General features: G+C 33.9%; 1 protein-coding gene across 1 annotated transcript; it reads right to left on the bottom strand.

Moving 5' to 3' along the window:
* Positions 1–3,787: 3,787 nt before the first annotated feature.
* On the bottom strand, positions 3,788–15,735 carry LOC124157879 (vacuolar fusion protein MON1 homolog A). Its single transcript, XM_046532945.1, has 9 exons — positions 15,245–15,735; positions 14,927–15,162; positions 14,468–14,665; positions 14,028–14,271; positions 9,531–9,706; positions 8,008–8,128; positions 7,203–7,464; positions 6,184–6,455; positions 3,788–5,299 (listed from the first exon to the last, which is right to left on the bottom strand). Exons 1-9 carry the CDS (start codon positions 15,530–15,532, stop codon positions 5,159–5,161), a joined length of 1,938 nt encoding a protein of 645 aa, XP_046388901.1. The 5' UTR covers positions 15,533–15,735; the 3' UTR covers positions 3,788–5,158.
* Positions 15,736–15,753: the final 18 nt, after the last annotated feature.

Here is a 15,753-nt window from a genome sequence, read left to right as displayed (position 1 = left end):
TTTCTTGAAGAAAAAGAAATCTTTGTGATGATGAATTAATTTTTTATATTATTAAATCAATTTTTCCAGAAATGTTTGAAGATTTATTTAGCCCCAACGTCTTCGCTGAGCAAGTAATAGTTGAAGAAGAAATCTAATTCATGATTATAATTGAGCATTATTAAGAGGCCACTACCAGTTGCAAGCCTCAGACCTGCACCAAAGCTCTGCATGGAGGTAATTATTTCTCAAGGCAATAGGATAATGTCCTTCATCAAAGAAAACAAAATGCATTGATTGCGATTCCTTAACCACCATTAGTGTATTTATAATGTACAGATTATTTGGTTTTAGAAATCCCAGTTTAGACGAATGGCAACAGTCAATTTTATCCTCATTTGAAAAAGGCCAGATTGGTGCCCATGTGATACCACTCCACGTGACGTCACAGGCAGGGGCGCAGCCAGGAATTAAGGCTAGGGGGGGTTTCAGGCACAACTAATACTGGGGTGTCTGGGTGTATGGCATACCTGCCAGGGTACTAGGGAGGTGCGAGGGCCCTCCGCCAGAAAAAAATTAAGATAAATGGTTATAAATGGTGAGTTTATGGTCTCTAAGGGATACATATTTTATTAATCCTTACACTATTTTATAAGTAATATTAATCCAAATAAATAAAATAGATTAAACTTTTAAAAATTTCTGAGCTCTGGGGGGGGGGGTTTAATCCCCCTAACCCCCCCCCCCCCCTCGCTGCCCCATTGGTCACAGGGACCTAGTTTCTGTACGAGTAGATAGGAGTTTTACGTTGTCTGAGATTACTAATGCATGCATGAGGCACAGAGCTCAGGGAAACATCTCGTAATAATCACACATTAAAAATACCTAAATTCGGAAAGTTTCCCTCGTTTGATAGGGGAATAATAATCCTTATTTAAGCCAAGTGCTACCTGCTAGCAGGGTATTCAGCTACCTGCTAGCAGCCTGCGTCGTATCAGCGCTCAAGCCTCGCCCCAAGGTCACCTCACACGCCGACAGCTGGGACCAGAAATACGTTACACAGACTTTTCCCATGATTCCTACTTAGCCGTCGCGTTTTCGCGCACTTGAAATATTTCACTTTTTGTTTAATCTCGAAAAATAGATATCATCGTTCGAAAATCTAAGAGCGTGAAATGTGCACTCCAGGAGTAATAATCTTTCGATTTAGGCAATAAAAAATAATAGGAAACCACCCTATTCTGGTAAATTTCACCACCTTTCACAGGACAGATTAGAAATATGCAGTGTTAGTAAAAGTACAGAGAAAAAGTAACTGAGCTTAATTATAACAGTTACTTCATAAAAAAGTAATCTTATTACAAGACCAAATTTCTGATTTTAAATTGCAATGTGTAAAATTGTACTAACAATTACTTCTGGTAAGATTGTCTACTCTAGAGACTACCTGTCTACTGTCAAATATTGCAGTAAAAATCAGGAATAATTGAGTCATTGTGACTACTAATTTTGAAATTTTACTTGTCATACATACAATTATAACTGGGGTAACGACGAGTGTCATATTTTGTACCCATCACAAGTAGGCTAACATAAGAGTGGCTGAACCTAATCAAGCAAATTATGGTACTCAGGGACTCGAAGTTATATGTGGGCCTAAATAAATCAATGAAATCATTAAAGTAATTGTTGATTACAAGCAACTGATGATTGCAACAAAAGCAACGATTCCTCTTTCACCATAAGGAGTAAATTACAAATAAATATTACATTTTGTAAAAAGTAACCGTTACATGTACAAATCACTGCAAAAGTAATCCTTACAAGCAATGCGATTACTTTTACTTGGTTACTCACAAGCACACAAAATATTACACATAAGGATCATTGCCTTATTTGTCAGAACATTTTTAGCTTTGGTTGATTAAAGCACATTTAGTGAATTATTCTAGAGTTTTACGCCTTTTCCAGGCATCCATGGCACTGTATTGATTGTAATACTTTTCCAACATCTTAAGGGCTGAGATGATCTCACCCCTAAGGTGGTAATATTAATGCAATGTTTTGTGAGAACACTTCTATTTAGAAGTATTAACACAAAACATTGGCCACAATGGATACTCTGACTCAGGTTAAAATGTGTTCTCTATAAAGTCTATGCACCAGGAAAACCTCAACCCATAATTCTGTTATACTTATTATGCAATGATAAATCAGAATTTTGTAATATTATTAGTAACAACAAGTTATGGAAATGAAAATTTCAATAAGTAAGTACCACATGATACATTCAACAGATTCAGGCTTCAATTGGTGGAAGTTAGACATATTTAAGTAAATGAAAGATCGTAGCACTTTTCCACAAGAATTTTTAATGCGTACAATGCGTTTCGGCTTTTGAGCCAAAACGCGTTGTATGCATTAAAAATTCTTGTGGAAAAGTGCTACGATCTTTCATTTACTTAAATACCACATGATACCTCTAGCTCACTATGACTAAGTATATATTTTATTGAAGATTCATTCACAACCCCCAAGAAGTCAAGAAAAGAAATATTGATAGTATAAAAGCAGAAAACACAATTTCAGGGACAATTCAAAAAATATGGATGCTGTGTTATTACAAGATAACAATAAAAAATGGTAAATAAGATTCAGGTAATGTTGACGGCAAAACGGAATGAACCAATGAATTGAAAAAGGAAACCAGGAATTTAAGGAATAGAATCCCCTTTACAACCAGATGGGCAAGGTATGAAAAAGAAGGCAATTGTCAACCACTCAGTGGATAGTACTTACCTCAAGCCAAAATCCTGCAAGGGAGGGTATGCTTTGATAAGTGAAACAATAGTTTCCTCAGTTGATGGAAAGTATTAAAACAATTGGTAAAAATAGATGTTTATGTAATCTTTTTCGCACATTTCGTGTCACTCTGTTAGCCAATCATCCAAACTTGCATTCTGGAATGCACTGAAAAAGCAGAAGAAAATTAGTCACTAGAGCAGTTTAATTAGGACTCATGATTACAAATGTTTATCTTTAGTCTATTTTTGAATACTCGCCATGAATAACATCTTACTCTCTCATCAGTGTAACTTATAACCTTGTTTTCAATTTAGACACTGTCTCTTAAAATCACACATACTGCACTGCTTCCTACTGTAGTCCTATTGGCAGTCGCCCATATATCTAGAGCTATTTCTGGTGTAGAAATTCTATCAGCATTCACTGCAGGCTGAGGTGAATCTTAATTTCTTCGCTCCAACATACAATTTTCCACAGAATTACTATGCATTTTTTAGTTCAATTGTAAATTCTATGCATTTTTAAGTTCTTGTAAATTCATTCATAATTTCTTCTGCAAGACCCTATACCTTATGAACATATGGATGATTACTTTTCTAATACCTATTCAGAAATAATCATTTAAGAATTTTAAAGACCAGTGTTTCTTGCAATTATTAATAAATTTCAACTAGACGAATAAAAATTGTACAATAATGGAAATTTGCGTGACTTGGCATAAATATTGAGTGAGAAAACATTTCAACATGGAAAATGACCTTTATAGGAGATACAAATTTTTCTGAAGAAAAAGATGAAAGAAAAGCTGAACCAACCCTTACTTAGTGTTAGCCAATGCCTGTTACACTAGTATTCTATGGCTTAAGCCATGCAAAAATAATTGTAATACCTATTTTTTCATTATAAATAACACTGCTTGTTAATTCAATTGAAAGGGCAGACTTCAGAGGATACATGTAAATATAGGATGATTTACATGACAATGCTATTAAAATAATCAACGTAAGTGCAACAAAGTGTTTATTTTAACCAAAAATATTACATAACATTAAGCTTCACAGTTATATTTACGAGGACTTCTTGGTACCAAAAATTCTGAGAGGCTGCTTCATAATAGGCAGAGAAAGTTTTATTCAAGCTTTCAAAATAGTGTTAGACTTAACCAAGGCATAGAGCAGCTGAATCCCACAGTGAGTTATTCAATCTCACTGTGATTGTTTCACTATCAAAACGGAAAAGAAAAATATAACAAAGATCAACTTTGAATTGATTTGTGATGCATAACTGTTTTTACCCAGCAATTAATTTTAGTACAACAGTTAAAGCAAATGAGTTAAGTACAACCGAATAATTTAAAATGACTGCTCATTAGATTAGACACTAGGAGGTGGTACCAGCCAATTATACAATCTTTGTTTATAGGCTTAATACTCTTTCATCGTATTGATGGCTTAATAAACATATTTACATATCAACTTCAGTGATTAGCATGATTATAAGAATGTCATTCAGTATAGTTCAGATTAAAATACACCACATGTAATTTAAACAAATAAGATTTTTAAAAAATCACAAAATGGTTGGATCAACAAAATAAATTCCCACAGCATCAGCTACATAGTAGCCAACTTCCCCTGCATTACTATTATGTACATTTTATCATACAAGAGATATTGAATTGCACAGCAAATATTTGGTAGGTACTCTTCATTAGCCGAATGAATTGGACCTCATCATAATAACCTGCACACAGATGAAACAGCCATGTACACTAATTTCCGCTGCAAAGATATTATGCACACCAGTTAAGGTTTGCAAAGCCTTTATACTACATTTTATCTTTCTCTCCCATCTTCACTCACTCCGTTAACATTTTTACAATTATTGTACATGAGGTAAAAATTTTCTTTAATTACATAACAATATGTATACATACTTGAACCTGTATAACAATGGAATGGTACATATTAGAGAAATACTATTGCAAAATTCCAGCAGCAACAGGAAAATTGCTCATAATGATGAGTCAGGTAGGCACCTAGGAAAAATATAGGACTACTACCAATTACTCAAGATATATCGAAAAATTAGACATTATCTTGATACTGGTATAATTGCATGATTTATAGCTCAGCTCTATTTAAAATAAAAAAGAGAAATGAATGTTGCTTTAACATTCCACTTGAAATTATATTTCAGGCGTACTGTAATCCAGGACAATAGTTTTCATGCTCAAATTATAGATATGAAAACAAAAAATTTAAGGCCCAAAACAATTAAGAAAAATTTTATGAAAGCAACCATGGGAAATCACTCCCTTTGTGTACTGAAGTATTGACCCTTGAATGACTGCTACTAAAGATTCAATGCACGTTTAAAAGGTGGGTGCATTAAGTATAAAAAGTTTTTGCTCCTCTTCCTTAATCCAGTTAAGAATTTTATCAACTGCAGATATGGCATTTGTCTTTGTGATCAATGGCTCAAAAATGACGTAGAGCTCATATTTTGAGTTGACCTGAAACAGAGATCAGAGCTTTAGAAGTAGAAATGAGAATTAATTATAAACATTATGAATTAAATGACAGAGTACCCGAAATATTTAAAGCTATCCTGTTTAAAAAGTCATTTCCATTAACAACAAATAACAAATTTTGAGTCCCAATGATATATGAACCGAGAAAATAATGAATATGAAAACCCACCCATAAATACCAAAAGGACTACCTTTGCACTATTCCTCACAAATATTTATAATTTTAACTGGTGTTTCGTGAATAATATGAAAGGTACAAGCAGATTGGCAGATAGAGGATAGTGGTAAGTAAAATAACTTGTTTAGAGTCCACAAAAATAGGATACAATCACTCACCCCAGTTTCAACACCTAGCGCCATTTACTGGGTATTTACATTTTTGTGGACCAAAACCAAGTTATTTCAATTATACACGCCACTAACTTACACAACCTTAAGCCTGAACTAATAAGAGTACAGGGATTCCAACTTTGCAGAGATGTGGTGTTGGGAGAGAAAAGTATGTTTGGTACAGCCACAAAAACATTTACCTAGTTTAAGATGATAAAAGACTGTTATCTCTCTATGGTAGTCTTTCCAGTGGGAAGATAAAAGCCAAAATATAAGTAAATAAAATAATTTAGGCATCTAAATGCAAACCTTGTTTTGCTTACTTAACTAATAATGCTGTGAGTAAAATATTTTACTTGAAATCCTAAAATGGCTTGTGAATGAGATTTGTTACCATTATATGACCATATTCAATTGAAAAAGATTCATCCTTCTAACACAAGGTGTAAGTCAAGCTTTTTCGTGGTATGTGCATTTTCTGTTATCATGGACTAATTGAGATTCTGAAATGGACACCTAAATAATAAATGACTTACCCATCCCAAGATGGCTTCAGAGTCAGCTTGTTTAAAGTAAACCTTTTGAGGTCTTGCAACTGAGTGCAATCGATGATATAGTTGCTGATAAAGTCCCATTAGTCTTCTTTCTCCATCTTCTTCATCATCTTCTTCACAACAGCTACCATAGCCTCCTACTGTATCATCATCATCATGTCCGCTGAGTCCAGATGCCATGGATCCAGAAATACTGCCACCCAGTTTGGTATTTGAACCAAAACTGCTAGAACTGCTAGTCTGAGTGAAAAAACCTGCAGGGCAATGAATTGAGCGAGGCTTAAATAAACACTGAAAAATGGTTTAAAATGGTTAAAAAAAAGATTAAAATTTTTTCTTTTGTACATGCTTGAAAATATGAGCCCGTCAGACCAAAGCTGTACTAACAGAGCACCTCCAGCCTGGTACATTGAGTATGTATATGACTTGAATACAGGGATTCACACAAATTAAACAAAAATGATGTTGACAAAGCATGAAAACCATGATTAAAATTTAAAGGAAAAAGCTCTAGTCAGCAGAAGGAGTTATCTAAATATCAAAGTCAAATAGATCATAACACTTGTGATGCTAGGTGTATGGAAAGTGATGGATTGATTACATATGCACTAGATGGAGAATTTCTAGGAACATAAATGCATAAGTGGAAGTTAAGATCTGTAGTAATTTGAGTGGCAGGGGTAGAGACAGCAAAATATTTTTAAAAAGTCGTTAGAAATATAACTAATACATCTACATCCACTGTATGCACAAAAAGAACTAGCCATTGTTGAGGTTACACATGTACTTAAAAAAAAAACAAAAAGAATAGTTTTACAAACCAAAAACGAGTGAAAGCAAAGCATAAAAAACTGTAATTACAGACTCCAATTAGATCCAAAATAAAATATTCTTCCTTAATGTTATGCACAAGCTGCAGAATTTAAGCGTTTAAAAACATTCAACCCACCTTATGCATAACCTTATACTTCTGAGATTAAAATGAATGTGTAAATTCTTACCAGATGAGCTGTTGTCATTTGACTCCATATCATCACTAGCGTCATAATATCCACTCCCCCTCCCTTCACCGCTCCTTGGATTCTGAGTCCTATGTGAGCGCATCACATAAGGGCTCTCAACACGGGGACAAGCAAATTGAGCTGATGAGCGACACTTATACAGGAAATGTCGAACTCCTGGAGCATTGGCTGCACTGGCACTGAAACCGCCCTCAGCCAAGGCTTGATTGATGGACACCAGGGCATCACAACGTCTCAGCCGCTACAATGCGGATTGACAGATATTTTATCACAAGAGAGATAAACAAAAATTTACTGGGTGGTATCAATTGATTTTAGAAAAACTTTTCACTTATTCAATAGATCTAAAAATCACAAGGTAAGTAGTTGTAATTTTTTTAATTAGTTTAAGTTTTTCCATAAATGCAGTATAGCATTACTAATAATATAACCTGCAATATGCATATAATAAACAAACAAAAGAATTGCTGTACTCCGTGAGCACAAGTTTCATGTAATCGTGGGTGACTGTTGTGTCAGGATTTAGAAGCTGTATTTTGAAGTAGTATGACTTGCAAAGTTTTCAGCAATTTTTAAATTTTAACAGTCATTTATATTTGAAATTTGTGGGAAATTCATATTCATTATTCAGTAATTCAGTATTCTATATACAAACAGGTATTCGGAAAATAATTAAATATTCCTATTCAATATTTAAATTTGAGAAAAATGATATGTATTCAACCCTTCTCTAATTTTTAATATGCAAAAAGTATCTAGGCAAAATACTACACCAGTATTTTACCTCAACAATCCGCTGCTTAGCTTCAGATAGAGTAAAAAATACATCCCGATCCACTGTCAACAGTAATAAGCAGGCCTGGCAGTCATCTGCTAGGTAAGAGACATGACCATGGAGATAACCACTGGAAAGGAGAGGACCATTCATTAAATATACAATGCCCACACTAAAATTGAGAAATTGGTAATTTTTAACTTTTATTCTCCCACCAGCTACGGTTTCAGCATATCATGCCAATATTAGGACCTAATGGGCCAAAACATTACGAAGCATATACTACAAATGAAATCCCATCATTTAGCAAAACAGTTAAAAGACTTGTAACACACTAGAAGTCCATTATAACAAGTGCTGCAGATGTTTTCCTGAATACTTATCCACAAAAGAACTATCATCACAACAAATCTAGCAAAATACTGAGCATTGAAATCTGGGCTGTGAATGATAAGTCATGCATGGAGTAAACAATCTAATACCTACTGGTCACTCTTAATGTTATATCTTGGTGGAGTTGCAAAGCTAGCAAATTATGCAAAATTCAAAGAAGAATGACCCCAAACACAACGTATTTCTGATATCATTAATGCCTATTTCACTTGTGTTGGTAGTAATGGGAGAAATAATATAAGAGAATAAATGTGTAAGTCTTTCCTTTAAAGCATGATCAATCATACAAAGGAATGCGAAAGAGACAACCATACCATCCAAGTTTCACGGCATCACTGAGTGAGATCCCATTCTGCAGGAATGGATATCTCTAGGGCAATTAGCAAAATACGAAAAAAATAATACAGCATGGGAAGAAGACACTAACGGACGTGCTAGACCATCTGGCACTACACTCGGGCACTCCAGCACCATCTGAGCAGCTGCAAGATCACAGAGTCCATGATTCAGCTGATAAGCCCCGTATTGAGGTGGTAGCAAAGGTCCTCACACATAAGTCATGGAAGTTTGTGAAAGAATGCCCTTTGTCATGGATAATCACTGCAGAAACTTCAAAAAATTCTTTGAGCAACAGTCCAACAATGAGGTGAATATTTAGGTGCAATACAGTATTCATCTCTATCTAGCTTTGCAATAGTATCCAGGTAAGGAAATAAGACTTTTAGTGAACGATTGTGTCACTAGGTAGTAGAGGAGATGATTAGGTTTCATTCACCAACTACAATGATACCTTAAATTAGTGAATCATGAAATGGGGTAACAACCATTCTGTAATTGGTTTGGCACAAGGTTATAGTCAGAATAATGTGTCTGTAACAATATAGTCTCAAAATAGTAGTATCACAAACACGAGACTCATTATAGGCAGACGATTTCCCCATGCTTTCCCTCATGAACCAACCAACACAAAAAAATCACTTCTACAGCAATACCCTTGCTACAGGCAGTACCTTTTATAACAGGCTTCAGCAGCATTACCAATATTCATCACTTACATGTTTCAACATATTATATGATAAAGAAATGGGTCTGATGAAAACCTATTAAGTACTTATTTTTTATATCAAACCAAATATTACCTGGAATCAAATTTAGGAAGGCATATCGGAGTCCAGCTCTCAGCAGCTTTGAAGGACTCTGATGAACTGACTAGGTTGAAAATCAAATGGAGATCTGCTGGATGAATGTAATATTTCTTCATTCGTACCAAAGAAATTAGTTGGTCATCTGCTACTAATATGGCAAACACCAAATTCTGAAAAACAATTATAAAAATTAAAGCTCAACTGATACTCATTGATATTTATAAGCACAAGCACTCCATTTCATACCAATAATTTATTATTATGTGCACATTATGCATAGCATCCTAATTTATGAAGTATTAATATGTGACTATATATTTTTAATTATACATATTCTGAAGTGCGGATCCAGGATTATTTTCTGGGGGTGGGGGGGGGGGCACAAGGGTCTGACAGGTCTTCTCATATATGAGATTAAAAACAAAATACAACAATTACTGTATTAAAATATTCTCTTTATTTTTATATGAAAGCTCTTAATATTAAATTAAACGTAATATAAAAATAAAACGAACGTAATAATAAGCGCACAGAGTGATGAAAACTGGTTTAAATTTTGTCTTTTGATCTCGAATTTCTTTTTAAATTAAAACGTACTTCTCTAATGTGTTTTAGTTGCAAATACAAAATACTTTAAACATTTTATTTGCAATACTAATTTCAGAACTTTTGAAAATATATTATTAAAGTACATGTATTTTCAATTCCACCAATATGGAAATTAGTCAGAATTACTGGTTGCAGGCCGAGGATGAAAGTAGCAGAATAAGATTGAGTACATTGAATTCTCATTCCTTCAGTAGCCACATCAATGCCTTTTTTATATGATCACATGGAGCACAATTATGCAGGTGTTCCAGAGTGCACTGATATGAAGCAAAAGTAGTCCATTGCCCTATTGGCGAAAGAGATGCCCAATTACCTACTGGACAAAATTTGCAATATTTTTTATGCTTCCGAATTTAAAATATGGCAACCCCTTCACTTGAAAAGAATTCCTAAGCGGCAAAAACCTAGACACCCCATCTGGGTCCCTTCTTTTATAGGGTCTTCAGCAGCTGGCACACAAGCATTCATGGCTCAGGGATGGGGCCTGGCTACATGCCGCCTCGGCTTCAACTCTCGACTTAAAGATTTTCATTAGGGTACTATCTTATTTTGAACAATAGTGAACCTCTTTTGTATCAGTATATTTTTTGTACTTGACCATGGATTCTAAAATTTCATTTATGATACACAATGGGAAAATGTATGCTTTGTTTACATTAAAAAATTGTGTGAGAATTCTGATGAACTGCAGATCATAGATAACTTAATAAAATGTAATATTATTTTGCAATATTTTATGACTTAAAATCTACTGTAAAAGCATTAATTTAATAATAATCTCACAGACAACATCCCAAAATGTTTATTAATTTTGTAAAGATAAATAAAAGCAGACAAACATAAGTAATTGTTTGGTGGGATTCCATAAAAATTCTTGAAATTGCGCAACTTAAAATTACAATGTAGCAATTTTTCGGTCCCGACGACTATTTACTTTCCGTATCAATTTTTACTTATTAAGCTGAATTTATTTTAACGGCTACAGTACTGTGATGTAAAAGGCAAGAAGCACTACATCACTATCCCTAGGAAATGCAGCAGCTCCACTTTTTAAACTTTATTTTAAAATATGGTAGAAAAATCTATGATAAAGAATTCCCAGGAAAAAACAGCATCCCATTCAGATCATTAGGTGGTCAATATAGTAGGGATAACATCAGTCAAGTGTGAGAAATTTCAAGGTAGGAACATAAAATGTAAGATCCTATTGCAAGTACAGAAGATTTGAAGAACCTGAAGGTGGAAATGCCTAGATATGAATGTCCACACAATACGTATCAGCAAGTGAGAATAATGATGAATCATAGAGTCCAGGTTTGATAATTTTTGCTAAAATTATGGACTTTTTCAATTTGGCCAGTAAAATTTCGTACTGTACCCTTTGAACAAACTCTAACACCAAAAAAATGAATTGAATTGAATTTAATACTCCAAGATGAATGTACAACTTTTTTTAACAGGACAACACAAATGGAGCTTTAGGTAGCTCCAATGGTTAAAAAACCAGCATGGGAGCTACCATCTTAAAAATTTAATTTAACGGCAGACCAGAAACAAAAAGAAGTATACATAATTTTTTGAAACATTATCACTATGAAACATATATGTGATACAATAACTTACAATAAGCAAGAATAAAGTATAATATGTGGACAGAACAAAATTAATTTCTTTTTTTCCTCCTTTCACAAAAATATAAAAATAATATATAATAATATTTATATTATTTACAAACATCAAAAAGATCATCCATATCACCATGGGACAACAACGACAAAGGCCAAAGATTGCAATCTTTGGCCTTTTTACAAAACTTATTTATGCTCTTTAACTCTTTGATCAAACAAGGTAATTTATTAAAAATCTTCGGCCCCAAATAAAGAAATGATCTTTTAAATAAAGAAAGATTAGGCTTAGGAACTAGAAAATTTACATTCCTACGTAAGTTATAACAATGCTCGGTTCCAGAAATTGCTGGAAAACTACCACTTCGCAAAAAAAATAACTTTAAAGTTTTATAAACAAACATGTACCTTAATGGCAATAACTTAAGACTAACAAATAGGGGGTAAGAACCCAAGTAGCAAAAGAATATTGAAAAATGATTTTAAAATTATTTCAAATGATTTTAAAATCAAAATATCATAAGATGGCTAAATTCATGACTTTTTCAAGATTTTAAAATAATTTTAAAATAATGTATTAGGCATTGCTCTTTTTAAGTCTTGTACCATTTGATCTAATTTTGTTGATAGTATATTCTTGGATATGCAGGAAGTAATGGCTTATTTTTGCCAAAAATGTTCCTTTTTTATTTTCACAGAAAAATAATTATGTGAACATTATTTTAAAACAATTTCAAAATTATTTTACACACATTTTAAAATAACTTTGAAATAATTTGATAATTATTTTCTAATTATTTTAACATAATGGTTAAATCATTTTAACATAATTTTGAAATAATTAGGTCATTATTTTGAAATCATTTTAAAACGCTCATATAAATTTTCATTGGTACACATAATCTTAGTCATACCAGTGTGATAAAATAAACCAGTATAAACATTCTCATTCCTTGGAGGTGATTGTGGTAACTGACAAGTAGCTTTACATAAAACAAGTAATACAGATGATTTTGGAGACTTTGTCTAGCAAAAATGAATCCCTTTTTTCAAAAGTGAGTTTGAATTTCGCCATCTTGAAATCCACAAAACTGTATTTTTTAGCAGTTTTCCATAATATTTCTAGAAATTTAAAATAATGAATTTCTGGGAAAAATAACCCAATATGAAGGCATATCATCAAAAAATGGACAGTGAACGATCCGAGAATGCAATCAAGGAACACCTGAAAACACTCAATATGTGCTTTATTGCATACTAAAAAGGGATAAGGCCCGAGTATATAATTCTTCGGTTTAAATTCGTTTCAAATCCAAACTCTGACATCTGATATCCAATATGTCAAGGTGTTTATGGTAATGGTGGGATTTTTGTGAAAGCACGCAGATAAGGAGATTCTGTAATTTTCACGATGCATATACCAATTCCTTCAAAACAGTCATGTCTGTTGACGCTAGGATAATTCTTAGGTGGGAAATTTTTGTTTGACTGTTCCTGGCACAGTTCGAAATTTCAAACATGTGTTTACTTATATCATATTAACATAGCAATTAATCATTTTTAAAAGAGGCTGAATTAGTTACAACATATTTTAAAATCTATATTTCATAGCTCATACAAGAGTAGGACATATTTTAAACTTATGTTAAAATCATTTTGAAATGGTGAAAAAAAGATTTGTAACGTTGAAACAGAGAAAGCTAATATGTTTTCAAAATTATGTTAAAATCATTTTAAAATGTTCTCGCAATATATTTTAAAATAATTTTTACATAAGATTTTGCTACTTGGGAAGGCTCAAAACGATTTTTGTTGGCAATTATTCTAATTAACTTTTTTTTGAAGTACCACTGCAGGGTTCAATGCCGTTTTGTGGGCACCACCCCAACATATCAAACCGTAACTTAACTTAGTGCCAACCAAAGCGTTGTACAATATTACTTGAAAATGGCAAGGACACTTACGTCGAATAAAATACATCTTCGATACATAATATCGTAAGACTCTTACTAAATCATTTATATGGTGATACCATTTCAAGTATTTATCAAATGTAACTCCTAAATATTTTATGCTGCTGACCTGCTCAAATGCTTAAAAATTGATGATTGCAAAATAAAGCTCCTGATAAGAAACTTTTTTTCCATCAGGATGACAAGTCTGATCTACAAATTTCCATGAAATACATTATTATTCTTTCCCTTAAGTAAGATTAAGGCTGCATAAAATAATATGAAGCATAATTCTAACAACCAACCTTAATTTTCGAGCAAGCAGATTGAATGGTTGATCCAATAACTTCTCGAGCACTGGCTGCCAAAGGCAAACAACGGATTGCACATAATAGAAATGCAGGTTGAGTTTCTATAGAGGAAAGTAAGCGATCAAGTAACCTCTCTGCACCAGATAACAGGCGACGGAGGTCATAATTCCTCCTCTGTTCAAATACTCTCGCCAACTGGGATGAAGTTAATACACTCACGATTTGATTGTGAGCATATCTGCAAGTTAAAAGATTAAGCAACATAAAATGCAAATCCCTTCAAAATATTTATCTATAATATTAATCATAATTCATGCCATTCCCCTCTTTGAAATGCTATTGTAGCACTAGTTTTTGACCGATCACTTACAACAGGGAATATTAAGACAAATTAACAACAAATAATTACATCAAAGGATGAACCAATAACTTACGTCAGTTGCATTGCTACTTGAGCTACACTTTCCACAGTTCTGGATACAGCAACAAGAATAACAGGTCCCTTGGTCAAAAAAACAAATTTGACAGGACCCGCATGGATTGAACGGATTGAATCATTCCCATCAGCCACAAATGACACTAATGCCTGCATTACTCCAAATAGGGTAACTTGCTTGTCTTCATTTCCATACCTTAAAAACCAACCATCAGTCAAAGTCAAAAAGTACAATCGTGAGCAATCAATGATGAATAAAACACAACTAATACTATCACTATCTTATTCCTTACTTGCATTGTTGCTAAAAATTCTTACATGCCAAATATATCATTTTTATTACCTACATTAGAGTATTAAAAAAACAAAAATGCCTCATCATCGAATGAGTAAAATTAGCCGTATTTCATCCACTTAGGAATGAACACCCTGAAATGGAATCGTTTTTGACACTTGCCTCGAATATACTGGTTTACCAGCAGCACTCAATATGAATATGTGCTTTCTTCGTCTTTTCCACGCTGCATTCTGCCAACATTCGGTCTCTTCGGTGCCGGACAAAGAGCCTACAGGGGTAGCCAAAGCATCCTCCTTTTCGTCCTCTTCTGATATTCCATTCTTATCCTCGTCAGCTTTGACTTCTCCTTCAACTGAGGTAAGACTCGTTTCGCTAAGTCTAGACGCAAGCTCCTCCTGTCCGTTCCAACAGATATTAGGACCAATTACAAACAAATGACAAGTTCAATCATTCACTGACAATGATCAGTATACATACGGCCACTTCGTTTGCCATAAGCTTCCCATCCTCGGGATCAGAACTGTTGTTTCCATCGTGCAGTTCTTCCTGTATTTCGCTGATTGTACTTGTGGTGCTTTCCTTCATCTGCCTTTCATCGAAACTCGAGTCCATTTCTTGCTCAAACTCCTCGAATGAATCTGTAGTGACGAGCATTTTCTCCGAGCATGCTCCCGGCTCCAAGACATTTTTACAAACCGCTTCTACATCAATGTCATTAATGATGCCTTCTTCGGTTTGATAATCTTTCTGCGGATCAGTCGCCATGGATCAACACAGAATTTGGCAATTTGCAGCTGACCCTACCTCCCTGCCTCCATTCGTATTGCGCAGCGAACAAGTGTTTTGTTTATTTATCGATAATTTCGCTTTTGTGTTGTTAACAAATTGCACGAACTTCCTTGAGCAAAAGTTACCGATAATTGTGTGAGGTGATGACGGTGTATACTCCACAATTCGTTGATAATTACACGTTTTTAGTGTGATGA

The sequence above is a fragment of the Ischnura elegans genome, chromosome 4, assembly GCF_921293095.1.
Source record: "Ischnura elegans chromosome 4, ioIscEleg1.1, whole genome shotgun sequence".
Taxonomy (NCBI): domain Eukaryota; kingdom Metazoa; phylum Arthropoda; class Insecta; order Odonata; family Coenagrionidae; genus Ischnura; species Ischnura elegans.
The sequence above is the reverse complement of the archived record's forward strand: the minus strand, read 5'-3'. Positions and strand labels throughout refer to the sequence as shown.

Coding starts and splice junctions, on each gene's coding strand:
- LOC124157879 (XM_046532945.1), bottom strand. CDS start 15,532: ATGGCGACTGATCCGCAGAAAGATTATCAAACCGAAGAAGGCATCATT. Junction 15,163..15,244: donor TTATGGCAAACGAAGTGGCC/GTATGTATACTG, acceptor TGGAACGGACAG/GAGGAGCTTGCGTCTAGACT. Junction 14,272..14,467: donor CAAGTAGCAATGCAACTGAC/GTAAGTTATTGG, acceptor TTTAACTTGCAG/ATATGCTCACAATCAAATCG.